At 40.5% G+C, this 16390-nt stretch overlaps 1 protein-coding gene across 1 annotated transcript; it reads left to right on the forward strand.

The window, feature by feature from the left end:
• Nucleotides 7939-15636, forward strand: LOC109829880. Its single transcript, XM_020396960.1, is given in 6 exon segments — nucleotides 7939-9265; nucleotides 10624-10693; nucleotides 10696-10754; nucleotides 13363-13422; nucleotides 13793-14209; nucleotides 15012-15636. Coding segments are annotated over 6 exon segments (1635 nt in total). The 5' UTR covers nucleotides 7939-8614; the 3' UTR covers nucleotides 15390-15636.

Below are 16390 nucleotides of genomic sequence, written 5' to 3' on the forward strand. Positions count from 1 at the left end.
CCGCGAGACAGTATTTACTGTCTCGCCGTGCGAGACAGAATTTACTGTCTCGCACGTGAGACAGCTTTCAGATGGTCAAAACTACCTTTACAACTGCCCTACACGTGGCCACTAACTGTTTAAGAACGTGGGAAACGTCGTGGGCGAGAATCACGTGGATAACTGCCAAAATAACGGAGTTTGAAACGTGGGAAGACAGTTAAGATGAAAACTGCCTGCGGTTACTGTTCCGTGAGACAGTGTTTACTGTCTCGCGGGCCGAGACAGCAAACACTGTCTCGCCCGTCGAGACAGCAAAAGCTGTCTCGCGAACCTGTTTTCTGCCAACTGTTCTTGGAGGTTATAAATACCCTCCTAAGGCCATTTTTCCAAAAGGGCTGATCATTGTGAGCACTTCAGAGCAATCCAGAGCAATCCAGAGCAGAGAGAGAGCAGAGGTGCTGATCTTACGGCCAATCCTTGAAATTGAGCTTTGACTTGATTTCAAGAAGAACGACTATCTTACATCGATAAGATATCGTTTCAATTTCTCACTTCGATAAACGAAGTCAGAATCATAAACCCCTCACGGTTCAATCAGAATCTGTGACTTGGTGGTCCACGAGTCAAAGCGCTCCCGGCACAGGCAAAGATCCCACGAAAGCAGTGATCCAAACAACGATCCTGCGTTTATTTTCTCAAGAGTTGTAATTTTCTTTTTGTTGTGTAAAAGAGTCTTATAAAAAGGCTGTTTTCTTTGAATTTATTGTAATCGACCGAAGATATAATGAATTCGACAACAAATTCGACTTTTGGCGAAAACAAACTGGCGACCACAGTGGGAGCCAACGGTCTCGCTGCCGAGACCGTCGTGTCGCAGCCGATCAAGATTCCAGTTGAATCCATGGTCGAATACGAATTCGACCAAACCAAGTTTGAGGAATATTTCTCATCATCCTCTTCAAGATCTTCAGTATCTCGCAAGTACAAGAGGATCTCACAATTGAGGAAGACTTACATGCCAAAGAAGGCACAAAATGAAGATTCTCGCTTGATTGTTGCTGAGAATTTCACTCGCAATACCTCTGCTCACAATGGCTCTTATCTAGTTAAAGAGTCATCGAATCAAAGCCCGCCGGCATTGACGAAAAGAGCTCGTCAGAGACAACGCCAACGCCGTGCTCGCCAAATGGCTAAAGCCTTGGAACAAACCGACGGGGTTCGTTACCACGCGGACCTAGAGTCGAGGAGACATCGAGTGGTTCAGTTGTCTCAACAACCAATCACTCGTATCTCTGCTAAAACAACGACGGATGAATGGACTATTGTCAAAAAGACTCGTTCGACCCTCAAAGAACGTATACAAAAACGTCGTGCAAAAGCTGCTAATGCCCATGCTCTCTCACAACAAAGACGAGAAAAGAGAAAGGAAATGGTGACCAAAGAATCACCAAAACTTCGTCAAGTTTGGATTCCAAAGTCTGGACTTATGCAAAATCAGCATTCGGAGCCCGTTAAGACCCCATACCCGCAAATGGGTGGTTTCAGACGTGCGACTCCCAACATAACCTTGGATCGCTCAAAAACAAAAATAAATTGTCCTGAGAATGCCAACAAGGTTTTATACCCCCAGAAGAAGACGCATTCACCAAATGATATCGTCATACCTGGGAGATCATACCAACAGACGATACGATTTTTTGGCAATCATACCGATGAATCGTATTATCAAGTTGAAGTTGTGAATAATTTTCGAAAGAGAGTTATTCGAGAGATAAACTCTCGTTGTTCCTGTGCGCGACTCGTTAAAACAGCATTATCAGAATGTGACTGTTTCAAACGAGAAGTCATCCCACGAAAAGTCTCTGTATTATCGAAACCTAAGCCGAGACATTTCCGCAAAAGAAGAGCAGCTGTCCAAAATGATGAATTCCCTGAAGTCACCATCAACGTGGCTGATAGAAGAAAGTCTAAACAGCATTCAAGTGACTCAAATCCCGACTTTTCCCCGAAAGGAAAAGTCAATCCAAGAATTGCTCAAAGGATGTCTCGACTCCAATTAGGAGCTATCAGACGCAGAGACTACAAGAGAATGCAAGAAGGAATGTCCTCGGAGGATGAATTCTCGGACACTTATTCTGCAATCGCTTCTGATGATACAATGTCTAGCACAGGACAAATCAGAGAAGTATTCACAATCACTGCTGATCAGTTCACTCAAATACTTCAGGAAGCTCTAGCCAAACAACGTGAAGAAATTAGAGCTGAAGTGAAGACAGAAATGAAGTTGGCTATCCAACAAATGAGAGAACTGTTAACTCAACAGCCTCAACCTCCTGAGTCCAATCAGCGATTTGAATCCAGCCACCACACTCGGAATGTTGTAGATGACAGTGATCCAGAGGTGGATGAAGTCATTATGGCTGATACACCTCCCAATGGCAATAACGCTGGGGGTGGTTTAACGGATCCTCCCAATAACGATATTGGGGGTGGTTCAATAGCACCTCTCACTGGGGGTGGTCCAATTATCTTTACTCGACATCATTCAGAAAGAAATGAAGACGATGACGGGAAAATGCAAAAACTTGAAGACAAAATCAATGCTTTGATGACGGCTCAAGAAGTTAAGAAGACGGGTATTCCATGTCCTTATCCGAGGGAATGGGATTCAATACCATACCCGACCAAATTCAATCTGATTAACTTCACACCGTTTGAAGGGAAGAGTTCGCCGATTCAACACTTGATTTATTTCAAGTCTCATTTGGGCATAATCTCTGGAAACGAGGCCTTAATGATCCGGTCATTCGTTGGCACCCTTCGTGGGCCCGCCTTCGATTGGTACCGACGGCTCAAGCCAGGGAGCATCAATTGCTGGGATGACATGGAAAGTTTGTTCCTCAGCAACTTCTTCGATGATGACACCGAAGTGTCAATCGGAATCCTTTTGGATGAGAAGCAAAAAGACGGAGAGTCAGTCGACAATTTTGTCAAGCGTTTCCGTAACATGGCGATGAATTGCAGAGATCCTATTACAGAGGAGTTCATCCTGCAAACATGCCACAATAACCTCTCCATCGATGTCTTGGAAGCTTTGGGGGTTGAGCCGTCCACAACTTGGAAGGAGTTAAAATTTCGTGGCGAACAAGCTGAACACTTTCTTAAAAGAAAGGAAGCTGAGAAAGGCCAACAAATGACATCTGCAATCATTGGGAACGCAACTTTCGATCCGAAGTTTCAAAAAGAATATTCATTCGAAGAGGATGAAGCTCCAGCCATATTGGAATACCTCCTCGCTAATGACAAAATCGAGCTACCACCTATTAAAGATCAGGATGGAGCTAAGATGATTACGGATCCAAATTACTGTGCGTACCACAGAAGGATTCTTCATCCCACCGAAATTTGCTTTGGACTCAAAAACAAAATCCAAGCCTTAATTGACTCCGGCGTCATAACGGCCAAAGAAGTCGAGTAAAGACGACCATATTACTCCATCGGATACACGAGTATAAACTGTTTTCCCCAACTCCATTGGGTACACGAGTATAAACTGTTTCCCCTCACTCCGAAAAGTATACGAGTATAAACTGCTCCTCGATACTCCAAAAGGTATATGAGTCTAAACTATTTCCTTTCCTTAACGGGAAGTTCCTGGAGAATCCTATATTCTTAAGGATAACCCGAACATATGACTGAGGTTAACGTACTCCTCGTTATACCCAGTTTTACAAAGAAAGCTGGGGGTCGATAATTCATGTAATGGGAAGTTCCTGGAAGAATGTTAAATATAATATTCTTAGGGATAACCCGATTATTATGGACAGAATGATAAATACTAAGCTCCTATTATGATTTTCGAACACTCTTTTGCTGAGATGAGATTCGATCACTTCGTTAGATCAATCTTCCCTCACAAAACCCATTTGGTCAAACCTTTAAACAGTTAGGACCGAAGCCAAAATCCCCTCTCGATTCGTTCCATGAACGAGAGGTCCACAAATTGAACGATCAAACCTTTAAACAGTTAGGATCGTCTTAAATACCCATTTGGTCAAACCTTTAAACAGTTAGGACCAAAACCAAAATCCCCTCTCGATTCGTTCCATGAACGAGAGGTCCACAAATTGAACGATCAAACCTTTAAACAGTTAGGATCGTCTCAAATTCCCATTTGGTCAAACCTTTAAACAGTTAGGACCAAAGCCAAAATCCCCTCTCGATTCGTTCCATGAACGAGAGGTCCACAAATTGAACGATCAAACCTTTAAACAGTTAGGATCGTCTCAAATTCCCATTTGGTCAAACCTTTAAACAGTTAGGACCAAAGCCAAAATCCCCTCTCGATTCGTTCCATGAACGAGAGGTCCACAAATTGAACGATCAAACCTTTAAACAGTTAGGATCGTCTCAAATTCCCATTTGGTCAAACCTTTAAACAGTTAGGACCAAAGCCAAAATCCCCTCTCGATTCGTTCCATGAACGAGAGGTCCACAAATTGAACGATCAAACCTTTAAACAGTTAGGATCGTCTCAAATTCCCATTTTGGTCAAACCTTTAAACAGTTAGGACCAAAGCCAAAATCCCCTCTCGATTCGTTCCATGAACGAGAGGTCCACAAATTGAACGATCAAACCTTTAAACAGTTAGGATCATCTTCAGACTCCACTGGTCAAAACTTACACAAGTCTACGGACCAAAACCAAAAATCCCTTTCGATTCCTTCCACTGAACGAAGGTCGCAAGCTTCGATTTGTGCCAATCAAAAACTATAAAATTAAGATTGGCTTCCAAATCTCAATTGATCATAACCTTATTCAGATTCTCTGAATAAAATCCATTCTTAGAATTTCCTTTGTACTCAGGAGATAGAAGTATAAAATTCTTCTCTCAGCAAATTCCGGTTATTTAGCCAACAAAACCAAGAGATCAGGAGAAGAAATAAAATTCTTCCTCCTCCATCATCGGTGTTTATCCTCACCAACAAACAAGAAGACCCGTGAGAGTAGAATATAAAATTCTCCCTCTCCATCAATCCGGGTTTATTCTACTCAATCAAACATAGAGAACCAAGCGAGATTAGGAATATAAACATTTCCTCTCCAGAATTTCGGTATCCCTACGCACCAAAAAAGAGACCAGAATACTCCAAATAGGTACAGCGAGTTTCAAAATGGTTTTCCTAACCCCAGGCGCCTTCCGGAGAGATCCATCTCCTCAAGAATAATCGTAAAGATAAACCTGAATCTCAAATAGTAGAATCAATTGACGACCAAAGCTGATATTCAACAAGTAAAGTTCGCCTTTAAATTCCAGAACTCTAACATGGCAAGACGATAAAACGTGAATGCCGGAAGAATCATAACTAACCTACAAGGCACTGAATAGATGAGAGACAAAGAGATGCACAAGATTGAACCACCACGGGTCCTCTACAAACGATCTACTCACCAAGACATATGAAGCGATCGCAAGTAAGAATCTCTATCCAAAGCACCCAGAACTCCGCTATAAAGATTCATCCCTGGCACCAATACCCTTATGGACGACGGAGTATCTGTAGGCTCCAACAAAAATGCCTGAAGATAATCCATCCAGCTCAAGAAGGAAATCCGTGCCAAAAAAGCCAATAAAAAAAACACCAAGTCTTACTGTCTCGCGAAAGCCGAGACTAGACTATGACTGCTGCACAGACTTGACAGGTCCGCCGGGCTAGAACGTCATTTACTGGCATCAGCGCGCGGGAGACAGATCTTTACCTGTACACGCGGCGACGGCAGAGACAGACTTTGCTGTCGTCGGGCCCACGCGAAGACAGTTCTTTGCTGTTCTCGCCCACCCAGCGAGGCCGTCTTGCGTCTTCGCCAACAGCGAGACAGTCTTTGCTCGTCTCGCCGAGGCCGAGCAGAAACTTACTGTCTGCGGCTACGGAGAAACACTTTCAGACTGTCAAAACTCCCGTTTTACAAACTTTCCATAACACGGCCACTAACTGTTCAGAAACGCTGGGAAACGTCGTGGGCGGAAAATCAAACGTGATCACTGGCCACATAAAAGGAGTTTGAAACGGTGGGAAACAGCTAAGATGAAAACTGCCTGCGGTTACTGTCCGGCGAGACAGTGTTTACTGCTCGCGGGCCGAGACAGTGTTCTATGTCACGCGGCCCGAGACAGCAAACACTGTCTCGCCCGTCGAGACAGCAAAAGCTGTCTCGCGAACCTGTTTTCTGCCAACTGTTCTTGGAGGTTATAAATACCCTCCTAAGGCCATTTTTCCAAAAGGGCTGATCATTGTGAGCACTTCAGAGTAATCCAGAGCAATCCAGAGCAGAGAGAGAGCAGAGGTGCTGATCTTACGGCCAATCCTTGAAATTGAGCTTTGACTTGATTTCAAGAAGAACGACTATCTTACATCGATAAGATATCGTTTCAATTTCTCACTTCGATAAACGAAGTCAGAATCATAAACCCCTCACGGTTCAATCAGAATCTGTGACTTGGTGGTCCACGAGTCAAAGCGCTCCCGGCACAGGCAAAGATCCCACGAAAGCAGTGATCCAAACAACGATCCTGCGTTTATTTTCTCAAGAGTTGTAATTTTCTTTTTGTTGTGTAAAAGAGTCTTATAAAAAGGCTGTTTTCTTTGAATTTATTGTAATCGACCGAAGATATAATGAATTCGATAACAAATTCGACTTTTGACGAAAACAGGGCTGACTGGGGGAATTCATGATCGTCAGCCTCCTGGCGTCGAGCCTCATTTGATGAGACGAGCATCGCTGCGTCGCAAGGTTGGTCTAATGAGACGAGCCTTGATGCGTAGAGAGATTCGTCTGACAGAGCGTGTTTCGTTGTGTGGTGAGCTTTCGTCTTTGGTGGTCGATCCTCACTGCGTGGTGAGCCTCGTCTTCTGGGGCGGGTCTTGCTTCTTAGCGAGGTTCCTCTCTGGATGAACTTCGTCTGATGAACTTCGTCTGACGAACTTCGTATATTCTTAATGGACTTCATTTTCTAAAGGAGCTTCATCTCCAATGATGAGCTCCGTCTTCAGTGGCGAGCTTCGTTTTCAAAGACGAGTTCGTCTTCTAAATGATAAAGCATTGAGAGCTTCGTTCGTGGGCAAACCTCGCCTTCAATAACGAACTTCGTCATGCTAGTAGCGAGCTTCAACACTCTTTTATTTCTTGACATTTTTTAGTGCCTACACCTGTCCCTCAGACATGGTTGATGTATCATTCACTTAAGATTTGATTACTTTATCTCGTTTTGACCGTTATGTGTAAGTGACAGTTGGTATGACCCTCCCTACGTTGTTATTGTCGTTTACGTCAGATTTGGTATGAGTAAAGCATGCATGTCCAATACTCGTGGTTGATGTGTCGTTGATGTGTCCCTCCACATTTAACATGCCGCAATTGACATCACACACATCTACACCACACAACCGTGAGATTAAGATACGTAAACCATAACCAACGACAGCTCTAGCAGGGGGAATAGGGACATTTGACCCCACCAACCCCAAAAAATAATTAGTTTAATACTAAGCTAAAAAATTATTTTGCTTAGTATTATTAGAAGTAGTGTTTTCAAAGAAACAAACATATTTTTCTTCTCGAATGTAACAGAAACGACGCATATTTCATTTACTTCACATACTTTATAGTTACTTCCATGTAAACAAACAGGCACTTAAAATAGAAGGAAATCTAACCCTACGTACAATGGTAATGAATTTTAACAAAGCACTCTTATTGACTATTCTTTGTTTATACATATCTATATACACATCAGATATCATTAATACTTACGCAAAAATATCATGTACGTACGTACTTATAAATCAAAATTTCTGGATCCACCGCTGATCAATAAGAGACACACCGAGCTCTACTCGGTTTGTATATACAAGAAAAAAAAAATTTTAAAAAAAATAGAAAAAAGAAAGACCTCGCTACGTTACCATTAATAGCAAAAACAAAAAGACTCAAACAAGAGGCGACGCTCGTCTCCTTGCTCCAGGTTGCTTCACTACCCCCCCATGCAACCGCACACTTGCCACCTTTCTTCTGAGCTCCCACCAACGGCCTGCTCAATTACCTAAATGCCCCTTCTAGTCCCGAATGCGTCCGTCGAGGCCAGGGTCAATTTCGTCCTCACGCCCTCGCCTCCTCACGCTACGTGCCCAGATTCCTCTCCCCCTCCCTCCCCTGATACTTTTCATGGCTCCCTATAAATATCTCTCTCGCTCCCCTCATTTTCCCATCCAATTAATGTTTTCTTTTTTGAATTCTGAGCAGGTTTAGTTCGCATTTTAACGCTTAAAAAATCTTAGCGAAATCTGTTAAAAATAGGGGTTTTCCGGTAGCGATCGAAGGGGAGAAACCCGAAGGAGGAGAGAAAAAGATTTCGACTCTGGGTTTAATAAGGGTACAGCTGGAGGGTATTTAAGTCTTTTTTTTTTGGCTATTAAAAGGCTAAGCTACTAACTTTGGCGAGTGGGGAGCAGATGACTTCCCTTAACCAAAATTAGCAAAACAGAAAGGAAGAAAAAAATTTCGTTTTTTTTTGTTTTTTTTACTTCTAGTTTTTACCCTAATTTAATGGATCTCATCTTCTTCCCCCTCTGAATGAGATTAGGCTCAGTAATTAGAGAGGGTAAAATGGCGTGTACCTCCATCAGAATCACCTCATCAGCAACCTCGCCGGCGACGACGGCGGATATCCCCGGAATGCGGCGATCGGAGTCAGCCAAGGACCTCCGCTGCGACCGCGGAACCAAAATCCGGCGATCTCGATCGGAGCCTCAGCTGAAATGCTCGCTCAACGTCCCCAAAGCAGCCCTAACAACGAAATCGAAGAGCATTGGTAAGTTCCCCTTCAACTTCGCGATTCCGAAGATCCTCTCGGATTACGACGAGACGAGCAGCAGATCGAGCCTCGGCCTGGTCGATCAAGATCGGGAAGACGCCGACGATAATGCTTTAATGAAGAGAGGGAATTGGGTCGAGAGGATTCTGGAGCTGCGATCGAAGTGGAGGTCTCGGAAAGAGAAAGAGGAGGAGGAGGTTAATGGAGATGCAGGAGATTTTTATTGCGGGGTTTCGTATGAATCCGACGAAGAGGAGAAAACGGAGGTTGAGGACGAGGAATGGGATTCTGTTAAGTTCGGGAGGTTGTTGACGAGGGTTTCTTGGTCGGAGACGAAGATGATGGCCAAGCTCGCATTTTTGTGCAACATGGCCTACGCTATTCCTGAGATCAAGGTAAATTTCAAGTTTTTTTTTTTCCTCAAATTTAATTTTAGGTTTTTTTTAAATGGTTCATACGAGATGCGTTGATCTGTTCACCGGTCACCAACTTTTTGTTTGTTGTGATTCTCTAAACTGAATTTTGAGAAATTAATTTTCAGTGGATTTTTTTTAGAAATTGTAGTTTTACTTTGGTGCTAATTTTGATTAATTGGTATGTTAATCTTGCACATTTAAAGGCGTAAAATTGCAGGTGGTAGTTCTCCATTAATTATGAGTCTATCAGCACTCAAATCATTTATTGGCAACTATCAGCCTAAAGTCATGAGGGATAGAAAAGCATCCATGCGGAGTATTTCACAGTTAATAAAAGTAAAATGATAATTATACCACAAGGTCCCGTGCTAATTTTGCACTATTCCCCTTTCTTGAATATTGTCAAAAAATAACAAATAATTGTCAGCCGTCGAAATTTTTTTTGTTTGTGATGATACAAAAGTAGCATAAACTTTATATATAACGCGGTCAGTGGCGTAGCCAGGATTATTTTTTGCCCTGGACGAAAAATAAAGGTGGTTTACGAGTATGAGGAGCTCAGTGAGAGAGAGGAGGGAGACGCGAGAGAGGGAGGAGGGAGAGGTCGTGGGAGAGGCGGAAGATCAGGGAAATGCTCGACAAACTTGAAGAGAGGAAGGAGATGAGGAAGAAGAGAGGGGAAGCGGGGAGGAGAGAGGGTGACAATGGCGGGATATTCTTCTTGCCCAGGGCAAGAATACCCTGGCTACGCCACTGAATTATGCGGTTACTGCTGCTCTTAATAAAATAGCAGGGAAGTGACAAGTGGCATCGAAGCCACGAGGTTGAATTTGGAGTATCCCCCCCCCAAAATAAAATGGACTTGAAGTTAAGAATAAAAAATAGTGAATGTAACTATAAACTTTTAAGGGGAAAAAAGTTAAGTATATAGTAGCGCGTTTTCAAGGGGAGCGTGTGACGATTATCGGAAGTGATTGGTACTGCAAAATATACAATGGCATTTCCCGTAAGATAAATTATCAGATGCCGTTGTCTCCACAGGGACCGGGGGGAAGGACTATAGAACGAGCTACCGGCTGACAGCTGTCACCTCTCCTCGGCAAAAGAAGACATGGCACGGTCAAATGCAATCCGGGCCAAGCGCGGGTCGGGTGCGCTAAAACCGAACACAGAGGCGCACAGTCACGCCTGCAGCTGGCTAGGATCGCCGCCTCGGCGCTTCCTAGGTCGCTCGCGTGCCAGGGGCGCTGCTCTCCGTTCGGCGGTCGGCGGAGGAGGATAGTGGGCCGCACGGGGGCACGGAATGAGGCCGCGTGGCGAGTGGCGGCTTTCGTGGCGGCGTTCGACGATGACGTGCGGTGGTGGCGGCGGAGGAGGAGGCGAGGCTGGCAGGGGCGAAAGGGGCTGCGTCGGTGGCATCGTCGGCTGCGAAGTGTTTTTGTGTGCGCGATCCGGCACGTGCACCCGGTGCTTCGTCATCCAGGTAATTTCTGGGGATTTTGCTGGGATTTTACGTAAATTGGGCAGCTTATTAAAACTGTTTTTTTATTAATTGGTTGGCGGGAATTTTCAGATTAAGTTGAATCTTATGGCATTGCTGGTGGGATCTTTTATGTGGGGGCCTTGCTCCTGTTGAATTAACTAGTTTAAGGCCGGTGCGATGCACAAATTTGTTTAATATATAAAAATTAATGTAGCAAAAGAATACAAAGTAAAACAGTAATAATATATAAATAGTCAGAAATAATACAGTCTAAGTTGCATATATAGTTTGGAAAATTAGAAAGTTTGGAAAACTTAAATCAGTTTAAGATCATATATAGTTTGAAAAATGTAATTGTATAAAAACGGTATTCAGAAATATGGTGGGAGTTATTTTATTATTTAGAAGGTAGAAAAAATTCAAAATTAAAGTAAAATGAGTTATTTTATTATTTAGAAGGTAGAAAAAATTCAAAATTAAAGTAAAATGTCAAAAAAGTACCAAAATGGGTAAACTTAAAAAAAATGAAAAAATAAAAGGTTTGGAAAAATGTGAACATGGGAAAATAATATTTGAACATTTTGTGTGAGTCATATCAATATTTAAACCGTTATAACTTTCCAAAAAAATTGGTAAAATAAAAGTGTAATGTCGAAAAACAAAGAAAATATAATAACTATCATATAAGGGGTGTATGACATCCACCTGACGAAAATAAGAGACAATGTAATACCAAAATCAAATAAAGTCAGTGTAAGAAAATTGTATATGATTGCAATTTAAGAACAGAGACAATGTAATACCAAAATCAAATAAAGTCAGTGTAAGAAAATTGTATATGATTGCAATTTAAGAACATCATCAAACCATAAGATCAGTGTAAGAAAATTGTATATGATTGCAATTTAAGAACATCATCAAACCATAAGAATACGACATAAGAAATACTCAATTAGTTAAATAAAATGTAATTTTCACATACTCTATATAAACATAAGAAAGAACAAAAATATTGAAGTGAAATGCATTGCTATTGGAGAAAAAATAACAAAATATAATATAAGAGAAATACATTCTAGTAAGATTATATTGAGTTCATCACTTACCAACATTCTAGTAAGATTATATTGAGTTCATCACTTACCAATAGTAAAGATAAACAAAGAAACAAACAGATCTGAAACAGAAAAATATAATTATATAGAAAGAAAAGAAAAATACACTTGTATTCAATAAGATACATGAATTGAAAAATAAAATTTTAGTTTGTCAAACATGCACACAAGCATGCACCACTACATACATATATATTACAGGACACGCTCAGATAGAGCTAACAAATTTATCCAAAACTTAAAATCACATTAGAATAATTTCATGCTATGAATTAGCCGAAAGGGGAAAATTTTCTAGCGTGAGGCGGGTGAAATAATTATAGGTGGAGAAATAAAAAGGGGTGAGGAGGCGGGTGAAAGGAGATGTGGGTGAAAGGCTAATATGGGTATGTGTCATTTTTGTCATGTGTCATTTTTGCTGGGTGGCGTTTTCAAGGGTATGTGACATTTTTGCCAAGTGGCGTTTTTAAGGGTAAGAGTTTTTAGTAATAGTATATAGATTACAGAAGCATGTTTAGACTAAATAAAAGTTTAATTTAAGGTTGTCAAACAATAGTCGCTTCAGTACTAATAAATTAGATATTTGACCTACAAGAGGTACAAGTTGCGATTTGCCCACACAAACTCATGTTGAATGAGAAAATATGTTCTTAGAAAATTCTTGGTACAATCAAGTTTTGGGTTTAGCATGAACAATCTTTTGTTTTGTTTTGTTTTTCTTTTTTCCATTTGAAGTGAGTCTGTATTTACCAACTCATTGAAAATCGGTCATGTTTGAACTTAATCTACTTGTATAGTGTTTTGTTGATCGCAAAAACTAGTCTCGCAAAAACTAGTCAGAAATGACTTTGTTTGCTTTTAGTCTGTTTTTGGGCTTTTAAATTTGGTTTAGTTTGGTAATAATAATAATAATAATATAGTTGCGAGCTAGAAGATTTGGTAAAACTAGTTCTTACCAAAACCAGTTTAAGACCAAGCTTAGCCTAATTTTTGTGCGGTAAGTATTATGCTATTTAAATTTTACAAAGAGTCCAGCTGTTCCATCTTAAATTGACCAATTTGTCACCCTCCAAAAGCCAGCCCATACATTTGTTAGTTTAGCCTCCTTAAATTTTATCGAATGCTCTAGAGTTTCTCAAGTCATAATCTACTTGCTTTAATGATAACTTCTTATCATTCGAGGTAGCATATTCATATTCAAATGGGAGAAAGAGCAGGATGAAACGAAGTTGGATGTAATTGTCAACCATTAAACCTGTATTAATTGTTTGTGAGTTAATAATATAGTTGGGGTTGTTCCATCTTTCTTCCGACGGACCAAAGTAAACAAATTCACACGAAAGATTTGAGTTGTTCTGAAAAATATAGATAATACTGCTACATAAATGTGTTCTTGCTTTAAGAGATTAATTGCATTGCATGAAATACTACCACCATTGAGTCTTGTATGTGAACGGTACCCTAACAAATGTACATGTTGGACTGAATGACAGGGTTCTGACTCATTGGCATCCTGGCAAGCCAACCTTATGTTTGATCCTACCAAATTTGAGGTGAGCTTCCAATTTGATCATCATATATTGGTAATTTTTACAAAACTATATATGCATGACCTTTGGAATGTTTTATGCAAAAACTATCATAAGTTTTTTTAATTAAAAACATTACCGTGAACTTTTTTCTCCACAAAGTACCATGTTTAGCAGCAGTTAGGATAAGCGGTTGCATGCAAAATATTTTGGACACTTTTATTCTTACGCGCTTTACCGCAGTTTTCATCATGGTAGTTTTCTCTAATAAGAGAGTTTTATGGTAAATGCAAAATCCTCTAAGGTTCATGGCAGCAAACATTAAACTGAACAGATAGCAATCTGCTCCTCATTCCTCATGATGATCTAATACTCAAAAATTATCACTAAGCAGGGAACCGAGGTGTTAGTTCACCGAGGAATCTACGAAGCAGCAAAGGGAATATACGATCAATTCATGCCCGAGATCAAAACCCATTTAAAACGCTACGGTAACCAAGCCAAGTTCAGGTTCACAGGCCACTCTCTGGGAGGCAGCCTCTCATTGCTCGTCAACCTCATGCTCTGTGCTAGGAATGCAGTCCCGTTGTCCTCTCTTCTTCCTGTTGTTACATTTGGATCTCCATCGGTTTTCTGTGGTGGAAGAAGAGTGGTTGATGCACTTGGGCTCGATGAAGGGCACATTTTATCGGTGATGTTGCATAGGGATATTGTGCCTAGAGCCTTTTCGTGTAGTTATCCTCATCATGTCGCGCAATTGCTCAAGCGTCTTAATGGCTCATTTCGGTCTCATCCTTGTCTCAGCGGAGAGGTAACTTAAAATTCCTAACTCAATGATATTAGTCATTCTAGCGTTTAGCAGTTACTTAGATGAGAAATAGTAAATAGTTATAGTTTAACGTGTAAAAGAAAAACTTTCAAAGAAGAAAATATTGTTGTCTTTTTTATTTTTCATAGGTTCATATCGTTGATTCTTATGTAAAGGAATTTAATAAATTGACCTCTAAGGTAAATAGTTTTAAATTTCAATTTTCTTGAAACCTGAAAATCAAAGTTTAAGATAAATAGTTTAGCTATATGTAGGCAGAGATGCATATTATCGAGATAGGACTTGCGAGCTACTAGATTTTAAAAAATATTCTTAGCTTTAAGAACATGTAGTATCTTTTTCTTATTATAAAAAGGGTTAACTGTTGATAGAAGCCCTGGTCCCTATGCTATCGCCCAATTGCGGATAGACCCCATATATTTCCACGGGCGTGGATAGACCCCTGAGTTCTATTAATTGGTGCTGGCAGACCACCTTTTCTACTTGCCCAAGTGTGAATAGACCCCTAAGTGAACTTTTTCGACTCCTAACTAAAAACTAAAAGTTGATTATGACCTCGATTTAGTTGTGACTATTAGAGAATCTTATTGAATGATAGTTCTCTTAGCAATCACACTGATAGTACACCTCGTGCATTCAGAAACAACCAAGTCAACATGCAAATTTCTAAATATACAAACATGATTCACATGCGAAATTTAGAAATGAACATGTTAACACCCTTACCATGTCATCTGTAACATTTCATCTTTTGACTTGTATTCTTGGTTGTGGCATATTGCAGAAATTGCTGTATTCTCCTCTTGGAAAGTTCCTAATCCTGCAACCCAACGAAAAATTATCTCCCCCGCACCCTCTCCTTCCCCCTGGACCCGCCCTCTACTCTCTCGACAAAAATCACATCACCACCCATGCACGCGCCATAAAAGCCTTTCTCAACTCCCCTCACCCTCTTGAAACCCTAAGCAGCCCATCGGCCTATGGATCCGAGGGCACAATCATCAGAGACCACGACTCTAGCAACTACCTCAAGGCCATCAATGGCCTCATCAAGCAGCACACGAGCGCGTACGTTATGAGGCCGAAGAAGCAGAGGTTGAGCTATTTGTGGCCTCTGAGCCTTGAGAAGCCGGTGTTGGTTAAGGAAGTCGCCAGCACTTGATCAGCTTGAGGAAAGTATCGGAGTCAATCATTCTCATTAACTTTTGTATAATTATAGAAAATATGTACGTTTGTCAGCCTTCCTGTATATGATAATCCTCCCGTTGTCACCCCTTCTGTATCTGTAGCTATATATATCTATAGGGCTAAATATATGTTGTCTAGATGTGTATGTTTCGGTTATGGATCGATACCAAATAAAAAAAATGATATATAGCTTGTAAATTATCTCTACCAAATCAAATAAAAGGTGATATATAGTTTGTAAATTATCTTGGTCTATGTTTCATTATTATTGATCTTGTGAGCTGGATGGTGGCCGTACTCAAAATCAGGGTCATCAGATTTCACAAATTGGCTGTGTTGCTCAATTATAGCCGGGGGCCGTTCACGGGATACTTTCACGTTTTATTAAGACACCGGTTGCATCAAATGATGATTGGTACTAATTAATATGTGATTAATTGCACTTAAACCCAAACGTGCTATCAAATAAACAGTTGGACTGAAAACTCTGAAATGTGGCAAAATAACTGAAAATCGAATTTGTGATTGAAGCAGAGAACGGTGGGAAAATATCAAAAATTATGGTAGCGGCTGAAGCATCAATAATGAATTGCTTCCATTATTAATGATTTCATCATGTAGAACTCGTAATCACGGGAGAGATGACGTGGACACTTTGCAGTAATCATCATTATCGGCTGTTAAAATTAGTTGCGGTGTACCAGATTAGAGACTCGTCTTAAATTGAAACAATCAATTATCTTATCTTAAAGTACAAGATAAGTTTACTTTTCATTTACAATTATTTTATTTCATGTGAGTATGATATTTACATATAGAATGTTATTTGGATATAAATAAATGATTAGGATTTATTTATTTTTTAAATCTGTGCTATCAAATAAGAGACTTTATGTATATACTATTATCTTGTATTTGAAGATAAGATACTAACATATTGGGCGGAAATTTTTGAAGTTTTTCTTTTCAAGAACA

Source organism: Asparagus officinalis, chromosome 1, assembly GCF_001876935.1.
Source record: "Asparagus officinalis chromosome 1, Aspof.V1, whole genome shotgun sequence".
Taxonomy (NCBI): domain Eukaryota; kingdom Viridiplantae; phylum Streptophyta; class Magnoliopsida; order Asparagales; family Asparagaceae; genus Asparagus; species Asparagus officinalis.